General features: G+C 60.5%; 1 protein-coding gene across 6 annotated transcripts; it reads right to left on the minus strand.

Annotated features, from left to right (window-relative positions):
* Positions 1-351: 351 nt before the first annotated feature.
* MBD1 (methyl-CpG binding domain protein 1) lies at positions 352-10,927 on the minus strand. Of its 6 annotated transcripts, none has more exons than XM_063182107.1 (17): positions 10,835-10,927; positions 9,424-9,545; positions 8,875-8,989; positions 8,331-8,602; positions 8,009-8,094; positions 7,571-7,611; positions 7,316-7,465; positions 5,351-5,485; positions 5,168-5,215; positions 5,007-5,063; positions 4,866-4,931; positions 3,029-3,193; positions 1,924-2,034; positions 1,771-1,851; positions 1,602-1,688; positions 1,435-1,524; positions 352-798 (listed from the first exon to the last, which is right to left on the minus strand). In XM_063182107.1, exons 1-17 carry the CDS (start codon positions 10,841-10,843, stop codon positions 364-366), a joined length of 2,070 nt encoding a protein of 689 aa, XP_063038177.1. In that variant the 5' UTR covers positions 10,844-10,927; the 3' UTR covers positions 352-363. The 6 variants fall into 6 exon arrangements, with proteins under 6 accessions (XP_063038177.1, XP_063038176.1, XP_063038178.1 ...); XM_063182106.1 differs by having other exon boundaries at positions 4,866-4,934; XM_063182108.1 differs by lacking the exon at positions 10,835-10,927 and adding an exon at positions 10,750-10,805 and having other exon boundaries at positions 4,866-4,934.
* Between the last annotated feature and the right edge of the window lie 724 nt (positions 10,928-11,651).

Raw genomic sequence — 11,651 nt, forward strand, 5'->3', positions numbered from 1 at the left:
ACCCTGGGGACCCCCCGTGCCCCTCTCCCACTACACCCAAGGCTCCATCCCCAAATCCCACTCCCCAAAGGTGCATCACCCCATCCCTCCTCCCCACCACCCCCACATCCCCCAATTTTAGTTCCCCCCTCACTTTTAGGTCCCTCATTTTCCTCTCCCCCTCCCAATTTTATTCCCACCCCAATTCCAGTTCAACCAATCACTTCCCAACCCCCCCAAATTTTGCTTCCTTTCCCATTTCCCATTTCCCTTCCCATCAACATCCCCCTTCCCCACATTTTTCACTCCCACCCCCCCCAGCTGCTCCCCCCCACCCCAAATCCCCTCCTCCCCAAATCCCAAATCCCCTCCTCCCCGTTTCCCTCAATGCCCCTCCCCTGCCAGCATTTGGCAGGGCCGGCAGCAGCGCCCCCCCCTCACCAGGACATGGCAGCGAGGGGCGGGGGGCCGGGCCGGGGGTCCCGGGCAGGGCCCGTAGGCCTCGAGATCGCAGAGCAGCTCCACCAGGTCCAGCACGGAGCGCAGGGGGGGGCGCCGGGCCAGCACCTCGTGCCCGGGTGGCACCGGGCGGCCGCGGGCGACCAGGACCCGGAATGCCAAGCCGGGGTTGAGCAGCACGGCGGCCGCGGCCATGGAGGAGCGGGGACAGCGCTGAACGAGGCGCAGCCCCCGAGCCGGGCACGGCCCGGGACCACCGTCAGCCCCCACGACCCCCCAGTGAGCCGGGAGGGGAATCTCGGCCAGTTCCTCCAGGAAGGAGCCGGGCCAGAGCTGGGGAGCGGGGGACAGCGGCAAGGGCTGTGGGGGAGAAAGGGTTCATAGGGTGGGGGGAGCACTTAAGAGACCCCCAAGAATCTCCCCAGCCAGCAGGAACCTCCTCCTTGTAAACCACCCTGCTTTGGAGACACTCCCAATAAACCCAAGGGTCATGGCCAGAGTCCCTTCGCCAACTCACCAGGACCCCAAAAACCTCCCTCAACTCCCCAAAATCCCTTTCCCAACTCACCAGGACCCCAAAAACCTCCTTCAACTCCCCAAAATCCCTTCCCCAACTCACCAGGACCCCAAAAACCTCCCTACCCTCCCCAAAATCCCCTTCCCAACTCACCAGGACCCCAAAAACCTCCCTCAACTCCCCAAAATCCCTTCCCCAACTCACCAGGACCCCAAAAACCTCCCTCAACTCCCCAAAATCCCTTTCCCAACTCACCAGGAGCCCAAAAACCTCCCCACCCTCCCCAAAATCCCTTCCCCAACTCACTAGGTCCCCAAAAACCTTCCCCCACCCAAAATCCCTTCCCCATATCACCAAGACCCCAAACCCCACTAAAGTTCCCATTTCCCAGAACCTCCCCCCTCCCAAATCCCATTAAAAGCCCCCCCAAGTTCCTCAGGACCCTCCCCAAATCCTCTGACCCCCCTTCTCTTCCTCACCACTCGGCTGCTGCCCTCCTCCTCTTCCTCCTCCTCCTCCTCACTGTCATCCAGCACCACCAGCTGGGGAGGGGGAGGCTGGGGGGGCACCTGGGGGTGAAGGCAGAGGCTCAGGACCCCCCCTCAAATCCCAGAGACCCCCCCAAACCCCACAGTTCCCCCCTTACCGGCACCAGGGACGCGCTGGGCTGCGGCTGCTCCTGCTTCACGCGGGGGGTGGCGGCGATCAGGACCCCCAAATCCCCTGGGGGGGGCTGGAAAAGGGGGGGGCAGGGGCGTTATGGGGGTCCCAGGCACTCCGAGGAGCCTCAGGGGGCGTTTGGGGGTCTCACTCACCCTTTGGGGGGCGACGCTGGGCTCCGGGGGGGCCCCTTTGAGGCGCGGGGCCGAGGCGATGAGGAGCCCCAGGCGAGGGTCCTGGGGGGCAGGGGGGGTCACGGGGGGGTCCCAGGTGTCCAGGGAGGGTCCCAGGCAGCCGGGGGGTCTCACCTCGAGGCGGGGGAGGGGTCCTGTTTCCTCCTTGATGGGGCAGAGGCGCAGGGGGGGACCCGGGAGGGGCCTGGGGCCGTTCTCAGCCCCCCCCAGTGGCTCCTCCTTCTCCTGTGGGGGAAGGGCAGGCAGGTGAGACCCCCCCCCTAATCCCCCCCACGTATCCAGGAGGAACCCCCCACCCAGAATAATGTCTGCAGAAGACCCCCCCCACCTCATCCCCCGTGGGGAAACTGAGGCACACACAAGCCTTGGGGTCATGGGGGAGGGGACTGAGGCACCTGGGGGTCTCCAAAACCCAGAGCCCCTCCCACGGGGGAGGGGGGGGCGTGGGGACACCTCGGTCCCCTCCCCTGACACCTGGGTCCCCCCGAGTGGGGAGGGTCCATGCAGAGCAAAGCAAGCACAGCCAAGGAGGGGGGAGGATTTGGGGTTATTTCTGGGGGAGGGGGACGGGGGGTGGGAGGAGCATTTTGGGGTCCCCCCTGAGCAGAGGGGGGGTCCCGTTACCTTGCGGGGGGGGCGGGGCAGGTGGCGGCGGCTCCGGGCGGCGGCGCGGGGGGGCCGGGGGGGCCGGCGGCGGCGGGGCCTGGACAGGGGGAGGGGGCGGCCGCTCCAGGGGGACCCCCAGCGCCCCCCCCCCAGCGGCAGCAGCCGCCTCTGCGCCAGGAGAGAGACCTCAGAGCAGGGGGGGGCAGCGCCAAGGGGAGGGGGATGTGGATTTGGGGTGGGAGGGCCACGAATGCAGGAAGAACCCCCCGAGTGGGCCTGGCTGGCTGAGGGACCCCCACCCACTCCCCCAAAAAAGGACCCAGGGTGAGCCCCCCAAAGCCAAGCAATGCAGGAAGGACCCGGGCATTCAGGCAACCCCCCCATCCCCACCCAAAAACAAGACCCAAGTGTCCAGGTGCCACCTGCGTGCCAACCAATGCCCCCCTTCCCACCCCAAACTTGTCCAAACTGGGCTGCACCCAGCGCCGGGGTGGCCTGAACCTTGCGTGTGCCTCAGTTTCCCCGGCCAAAGGAGTCGGATCGCTGAGGAAAAGGGGGTGGAGGGGATGGCTGGGGCTCGCTGGGAGGGAGGAAGCGCTGGGGGGGCACCCACCATGGCACAGCGCAGGCACTGCCTCCAGCGGCACTTCTGGCGCTTGAGGTTCTGCCCCCCGAATTTGGGCTTGTCCCGGCAGAAGTCGCAGCGGCCGCAGTCGGCCGGGCGCCGGCAGGCTGCGCACACCCCGCAGCGCCGGCTGGCCCGGCTCCGCACCCCCCGCTGCCGACAGAGAGCGGCGTCACCCCCGCGTCCCCAACTGTCCCCAGGGCCTGCCGCAGTGCGGGGGTCCCCAGGGCCTGCCCAGTGGCGCGGGGTTAGTGCGGGAGCAGCTATGAGGAGCGTTACGGTAGATGTGGCGGTGTTAGGGGTATTACGGCAGCCAGGCAGCAAATGCAGGTTAGGACGAGCATTCCAGTAGGAGCAGCTATTAGAGGCATTACGGTATCCGAACCCCAGTATTTGGGGCATTGTGGTATCTGCACCATTATTTTAGAGACATTATGATACGTGAGCCCCACTATTTGGGGTATTACGGTATCTGCACCATTATATTAGAGACATTATGATACGTGAGCCCCGTTATTTGGGGTATTACGGTATCTGCACCCTGCTATTAGAGGCATTATGGTATCTGAACCCCAGTATTTGGGGCATTGTGGTATCTGCACCATTATATTAGAGACATTATGATACGTGAGCCCCACTATTTGGGGTATTACGGTATCTGCACCCTGCTATTAGAGACATTATGGTATCTGAACCCCAGTATTTGGGGCATTGTGGTATCTGCACCATTATATTAGAGACATTATGATACGTGAGCCCCACTATTTGGGGTATTACGGTATCTGCACCCTGCTATTAGAGACATTATGGTATCTGAGGCCCAGTATTTGGGACATTATGGTATCTGCACCCCACCATTAGAGTCGTTACGGTATGTGAGCCCTGCTATTACAGGCATTACAGTACCTGCACTCTGCTATTAGAGGTATTATGGTATCTGCACCCCGCTATTAGAACCGTTACGGTATCTGCCCCACCATTTGGGGCATTACAGTGTCTACACACTGCTATTAGAGGCATTACGGTATGTGAGCCCCACTATCTGGGGCATTATGGTACCTGAGCCCCATTAGTAGAAACATTACAGTACGTGAGCCCCACTATTAGAAGTATTACGGTATGCACCCTCCTATTAGCACCATTACGGTATCTGAGCCCCAGTATTTGGGGCATTATGGTATCTGAGCAAGGCTACTTGGGGCATTACGGTATCTGAGCCCCAGTATTGCTACCTTAAGTCCTGCTGTTAAACCTGAAGTGGTTACTAGGAGAATTACGGTAACCAAACCCCGCTATATTAGACATTTTGGGGTACCTGAACCCTATTACTTGGAACATTACGGTGCCCCAGCCCCACAGCCAGGGTTGTTCAGATCCCACCATCAGCTGTTAAAAGTTTTTGGGGTGTCACAATGACCTGGCCCCAGCATTAGGGGTACTACGGTACTGGCACCCCAATATCTGCGTGGTTTGAATGTGCTGAACCCCAATATTCAGCCTTTGAACGGCTCATAGGATAATTACAGTACCTGCACCCCATTATTGCAAGGCCTGAATCCCAATACTAGCAGCTGGCACAGCCTTTAAAAAATGTATAGTATTTGCACCCCATTATTCTGGGTCCTAAAAATCAGCAATATGTGCTGGAACAGCCACTAGGATCATTACGGTACCCGCACCCCAATACTGCCCCCTTTTACAGGCCCCTATATTCAGGGCATTACGGCTTCCCCCCTGCCCCAATAGCTGCTCTTGGGAGGGGCGTGGCCATTGATGGAGGGGTGGGGCTATGAGACAGGGGGCGGGATTACAGCCTGTTACTCACCCCGCGGGGCCCAGGGGCCTTCTGGGCTCGCCCCGGCTTCTTCTTCTCCTTGCCCTTGTTCAGCAGCTTCTGGGAGGGAGGGGGGGTTTGTGGGGGGGAGGTCCAGGTGTGCCCAGGTGTGCCCAGGGGGGTCCCACTCACTCTGTGCCTGGCGCTGGAGGCGTCGCTGGGCTCCCGCTCCACGAGAGGCTTCCATTTCTGGGGGGAGAAATGGGGCTGAGGGGGGCACTTTGGGGGTCCCCCAGAACACCCGGGGGTCTCCACTGTGCCACTGCCCACAGGTGTGGGGGTCTCACACTCACCTCTGTCAGGGGCCGGGGGCTCTGCGGCTTCTTGGCCACCTTGGCTTTCTAGGGGGGACACAGGGTGACGGGTCAGCAGGGGACAAAGGGTGGGGGACACACCAGGGTGACACCGGGGTGGGCACTGGGGGTCCCAGGGGTGGCAGGGGTGACACTGGGGGGGCTCTGGGGGGACAGTCCCACCTTGGGGCGCAGGCAGCGGCGCCGCAGGCAGCGCCACTGGCGCTTGAGGCCGGGCTGCAGGCGCCGCAGGCAGATGCAGCAGCTGCCGCAGTCCTCGGTGCTCAGGCAGCCGGCGCAGGAGCCGCAGCCCAGGCCCTGTGGGGACAAAACACAGGAAAATATGGGATAATATGGGATAACAAACATGGGATAACACTCGAGGGTACAGGAGAACAAGGGAATGGGACAGAGGGACAAGGCAGGAGTGTCAGCCCAGGCCCTGCGGGGACAAAACACAGGGAAATATGGGATAAAACCATGGGATAACACTCGAGGGTATAGGAGGATGTGGGTGAATGAGCAGCCTCCGACAAGGGAATGGGACAGAGGGACAAGGCAGGAGTGTCAGCCCAGGCACTGTGGGGACAAAACACAGGAAAATATGGGATAATATGGGATAGCAAACATGGGGATAACACTCGAGGGTACAGGAGAACAAGGGAATGGGACAGAGGGACAAGGCAGGAGTGTCAGCCCAGGCCCTGTGGGGACAAAACAGAGGAAAATACAGGATAATATGGGATAACAAACATGGGGATAACACTCGAGGGTACAGGAGTACAAGGGAATGGGACAGAGGGACAAGGCAGGAGTGTCAGCCCAGGCCCTGCGGGGACAAAACACAGGGAAATATGGGATAAAACCATGGGATAACACTCGAGGGTATAGGAGGATGTGGGTGAATGAGCAGCCTCCGACAAGGGAATGGGACAGAGGGACAAGGCAGGAGTGTCAGCCCAGGCACTGTGGGGACAAAACACAGGAAAATATGGGATAATATGGGATAGCAAACATGGGGATAACACTCGAGGGTACAGGAGAACAAGGGAATGGGACAGAGGGACAAGGCAGGAGTGTCAGCCCAGGCCCTGTGGGGACAAAACAGAGGAAAATACAGGATAATATGGGATAACAAACATGGGGATAACACTCGAGGGTACAGGAGTACAAGGGAATGGGACAGAGGGACAAGGCAGGAGTGTCAGCCCAGGCCCTGCGGGGACAAAACACAGGAAAATATGGGAAAATATGGGATAACAAACATGGCATAACACTCGAGGGTATAGGAGGATGTGGGTGAATGAGCAGCCACAGACAAGGGCCAGGGGACAAGGCAGGAGCCACAGCCAAGGCCCTGTGGGGACACAGTGTTACCCAGGAGAGCAAGGAAAACATGGGGAAATGTGGGAAAATATGGGGAAACACAGGAAAACACAGGAAAATATGGGATAACGTGGGAAAATATGGGATAACGAGCATGGGATAACACAAGAGGATATAGGAGAACATGAGCGAAGGAGCAGCCACAGACAAGGGACAGAGGGACAGGGGACAGGACAAGGCAGGAGCTGCAGCCCAGGCTCTGCAGGGAGATGGGCAGGAGGTGAAACACCACAAAATAAAGTGGGAAAATATGGGATAACATGGGTGAACACGGAATAACGTGGTTTAACAGGGAATAAAGTGGAATAACGCACAATAACGTGAGATAACAGGGATAAAAGGCGATACTGTAAAATAACGTGGGGTATCAGTCACGCACAGTAACACTGGTAATGTTAATTAACACAGATTAATGCTAATTAACACAGCGCCACGTGCATCCTCAATGAAGGAGAGGACACAGAGGTGACAAAGGTGACATGGGGGACACACAGCTTTGTGGTGACAGAGGAGGTGACAGTGACATGGGGAGAGGGAGGATTATGGTGACATGGGGGGGTGACAGTGACACTGAGGGGGTGCTGGTGACACTTGGGGGGTAACAGTGACACCAAGGGGAGTGACAGTGACACCGAGGGAGAGAGGGTTACAGTGACATCAGAGTGACATCAGGGGGGTGGCACTGACATGGGGAGTGCTGTGACAGCAGGGTGGGTGCCGGTGACACCGAGAGGGGTGACAATGACAAGGGGGTGCCGGTACCTTCTTGACGATGCGCAGGCAGCGGCGCAGGAGGCACTTGGGGGTCCGGCCGGGCCCGGAGGGGCCCCCGGGGGGGCTGCGGGCACAGGCGCTGCAGATGCCACAATCCTCGGGGATGCGGCAGGCCTGGCACGTGCCACAGCCCACCCGCTGTGGGGAGGGGGTGTCAGAGCTCTGGGGGATCCCCAAACCCTCCCTGAGGGATCTGGGGAATGCCCAAGGGCACCATTTCCGTCCCTGAGGGATTGGGGGTACCTTGTAGAATCGCTGCTCCCGGTTGAAGTCTCGTCTCTGGGCTGGGGGAGGTGGAGGAGGGGGGTCAGGGTCACCCCAACTTTGCTGGGATCCCTCCCTGACCCCCCTCCCAAACTCCTTCCCCACCCCCAGAAAGGTCCAAAGCAGAGGGCAAGGGGGGCAGGGAAGAACCAGGAAGGAGGAGGAGGAATGGGAAGTTGGAATAAAATTATAATTATAAGGCTGAAACAATTCAGGGAATGATGATGATGATGGAGGGAAAAAACCCAGGGAATGAAGGACAAGAAGAACAGGAAAATAAGGAAGAGGATAAAACACAAAAAGCTCTGAGAGAGCTGAAGAAAGTTAGAAAAAGACTCAGAGAAGGAGGAGGAGCATGAAAAGGATGAGGAGGAGCACGAGGAGGATGAGGAGGAAGGCACTGAGGCCAAAGCTCACCACGGCAGTCGGGGCAGAGCCAGCGGCAGCGGCGCTGAGGGGGCAGGGACACCCCTGGGAAGAGGGTCTGGCAGCCAGCACACAGCCTGCAGAGGAGAGAGTGGCATTTTTGGGGGTGCCAGGGGGACCCCAACACCCTCACTGTCCTCCACAATCCCACAGCCCCCCTGAGGGAAACCCCCCACTCTGAATTTCTCCCCAGGGATCCCCCAAAGTCCCCCGAGGGACCCCAATCCCTCTCTCCTGGGGTCACTCCCCACTCCTGGGACCCCTCCCCCACACCTAAAGGACCCCCAGGGACCCCCCCCCTTCCCCCACTCACGCCATCACCCCATCCTGGGGGGGCTCCAGGGGCGGCCGCTTCCGGGTCCGGCGATGGGGGGGCTCCCTCAGGGGCGTGGCCATGGATGAAGAGGGCGTGGCCTGGCTGGGGATGGGCAGGGCCTGACCTGGTGAGGGTGGGGCCTTCTCGGTCTCAGCCCTGCCCACCTCCACCTCCACCTCCGCCTCCACCTCCTCTTCCTCCTTTGTGAAGATTTTGGGGGGCTCTGGGAGGGGCCCGGCGGGCAGGTGCCATTTGGGGCTCTTCCTGGTCTGAAAAGCAGAAAATGGGGAGGTCATAACAATCCCTTGTGATCCCCCTCATTCCTGTTCCTCCCCAATTTAAGGACCCCTTGTTTCCCCCCCCAATTCAGGTTCTCCTCAACCTCATTTCGAGGAGCTCCTTTTGCCCCATCTCTTTATTCCACCCCCAATCCCTTTCTTGTTATGGGGCTCCCACCCCAAGGTGGGAGAGCTGCAGGTTTCCCTCCCTTTTTGGGATTTTTGTGCCCCTCCCGTGGTTTTTAGGGTCCCATCCCCCGTACCCGAGTGGGGCCAGGTCGCTGCTGCCCCGATTTGAAGTCGAAGTTGCTCAGGTCATGCCCAGGGCCCAGGAACCGTCGCAGCTCGATCTTACTGCGGAACTTCTGCCCTGTGGGGCTGCCGAGGGGTAGGGTCAGAGGGGACCCAAAATACCCAGGAATGGCCCCAAAACCCCACGGGGACCGCTGAGCCTGGGGGAGTACCCAAATGCCAAAGGGAGAGTGGGAAAGGGGGACCAAACAGAGCTCAGGGGAACCCAAAACTCTCAAAAAGGACCCACCGAGCCCCAAAATAGCTTGGAAAAGTTGGAGAGGAATGGGAATATTTGGGGAAAGGGGCTCTGAGGTGGCCCTGGGGAGATCCTGGAGGGGGTGGAGGGGGAGATGGGAGAGGGGCTCTGAAATCCCCCTTGAAACACCACCGGGGGGTGAGGGGGAAGCCCATAAATGGACACGGGATGGGGTCTAGGAGGGGAGAAAAGGCAGAGCCGGCCCCACCCGCAGTCCCGTGGGGTAGGGAGGGGAGAATTGGGGGTTTTTGGGGAGAGGCACCTCCTGTAGTAGGTGTCGCTGCGGCCGCTGGTGGCCCCGGATTTCCGAAAAGCTTCGCGGCGCTGCCAGCCCGGGCCCAGCGCCGGGCACTCGGCCCAGCCCTCCGCCATCCTGCGGGGGGGCTGAGAGCCCCGGGGAGAGGGTGGGGAGGGGGTCACGACCGGCGCCAAGAGCCCGAACAGCCCCGGACCCCGCCCCTAAACAACGCCCGGCCCCGCCCCCAAACACAGCCCGGCCCCGCCCCCTCCCCACGTGACCCCGTCCTCCCCTCCCCCACCGCCAGGGCTCCCCCTCCCCCACACAAACACAGCTCCGGGTCCGCCCCTCCCCCGCAAGGACACCCCCAAAACTGCCCCGGAGTTCCGCCCCCAACCACAAAAACCTCCCAAGCGGTGCCTCCCCCACGCCAAAGTGTCCCTTCCCCTCACAAACTGCCCCTCCGCCTCAAAAACTGCCCTCAAACCGCCCCTCCCCGTCACAAACTGCCCCCAAAACTGCCCCTTCCCCTTATTAGCATCCCCCAAAACTGCCCCCTTTTCCTCAGAAACTGCCCTCAAAACTGCCCCTCCCCCTCATAAACTGCCCCCAAAACTGCCCCTCCCCAGCACAAACTGCCCCAAAACTGCCCCTTTTCCTCACAAACTGCTTTCAAACCGCCCCTTCCCCTCACAAACTGCCCCCAAAACTGCCCCTTCCCCTTATTAACATCCCCCAAAACTGCCCCTTTTCCTCAGAAACAAACCCCAAAACTGCCCCTTTTCCTCAGAAACAAACCCCAAAACTGTCCCTTTTCCTCAGAAACTGCCCTCAAAACTGCCCCTCCCCCTCAAAAACTGCCCTCAAACCGCCCCTCCCCGTCACAAACTGCCCCCAAAACTGCCCCTTCCCCTTATTAACATCCCCCAAAACTGCCCCTTTTCCTCAGAAACAAACCCCAAAACTGCCCCCTTTTCCTCAGAAACTGCCCTCAAAACTGCCCCTCCCCCTCATAAACTGCCCCCAAAATTGCCCCTCCCCAGCACAAACTGCCCCAAAACTGCCCCTTTTCCTCACAAACTGCTTTCAAACCGCCCCTTCCCCTCACAAACTGCCCCCAAAACTGCCCCCTTTCCTCACAAACTGCCCGCAAGCTGCCCCTCCCCCGCACAAACTGCCCCCAAAACTGCCCCTTTTCCTCAAAAACTGCCCCCAAAACCGCCCCTCCGCCTCACAAACTGCCTCCAAATTGCCCTTCCCCCTGAGAAACAACCCCAAAACCGCCCCTTCCCCCACACGAACCCACCTCAGCCGCCCCCCCCCCCTCCCTCACGGCTCGCCCGTCCCCACAGGCCGCGTCTCCCCGCTCGGATCCCTCTCGCTCCCCGTTCCTCGCTCAGCCCCGCTGCAGTCCCGCACCCCTCCGGCCCCTCACCGTTCCCATCCGCCCCCGCCTGTGGCGCAGCTCTTCCTCTTCCTCCTCCTCTTCCTCCTCCTCTTCCTCCAGCGACGCCGCGAGGCCGCGGGGGGCGGGACCCCGAGCCGGAAGCGGAAACGCCGGGCGGGAAAAGCAGTGGGCGGGGGATGCGGACACGTGAAGCGGAATGGACCAATTGGAAAGGGCAGAACCAGGGAGGGGCGGGGCGATACGCGACCTGTGAAGAGGGCGAGGCATGTGACTGCCGGGCACGTGACGCCAGGAGTGAGGGGATATGTTAATGAGCTCTGTGTGGGCGTGGCTATGCTAATTAGCCCTGAGCGTTCCCCTGGGGCCTTTTGGGGCCCTTTCCCCTGCCCAGGACCCCCCTGACCCCCTAAAGGACCCCCCGAAACAGCCAGAGAGCCCTCCCAGCCCCACCACGACCCTCAGCACCCCCCAAAAACTGCCAGGGACCCCTCAATCTCCCCAAGGATGCTGCTCCCATTTCCCCCCCATCCACAACCCCCTCCAAAGGACCCCCCAAAACAGCCAGAGACCCCTCCCAACCCCCCCATGGTTGCTGCTCCCATTTCCAGCCCCTCCACCCCCTAAGGACCCCCCAACCTTCTCAGGACCCCCCAGCTGCCCCCAAGGCCAGAGAAGAGATCCCCACAACCTCTGCAGGGTCTGGGGTGGTACCAGAAACTGGGGGCTCCCAAAATTCCTCCCAAAGGCACCCCAAGAATCCCAAAGATCCCACAGAAGCCCCTCTATATCCCATGAACGACCCCACAAAAGGGACACCCCCAGACTCCATTTGCACACCCAGTTT

This window comes from Melospiza melodia, unplaced genomic scaffold (genome assembly GCF_035770615.1).
Source record: "Melospiza melodia melodia isolate bMelMel2 unplaced genomic scaffold, bMelMel2.pri scaffold_149, whole genome shotgun sequence".
In the NCBI taxonomy this organism is placed as follows: Eukaryota; Metazoa; Chordata; class Aves; order Passeriformes; family Passerellidae; genus Melospiza; species Melospiza melodia.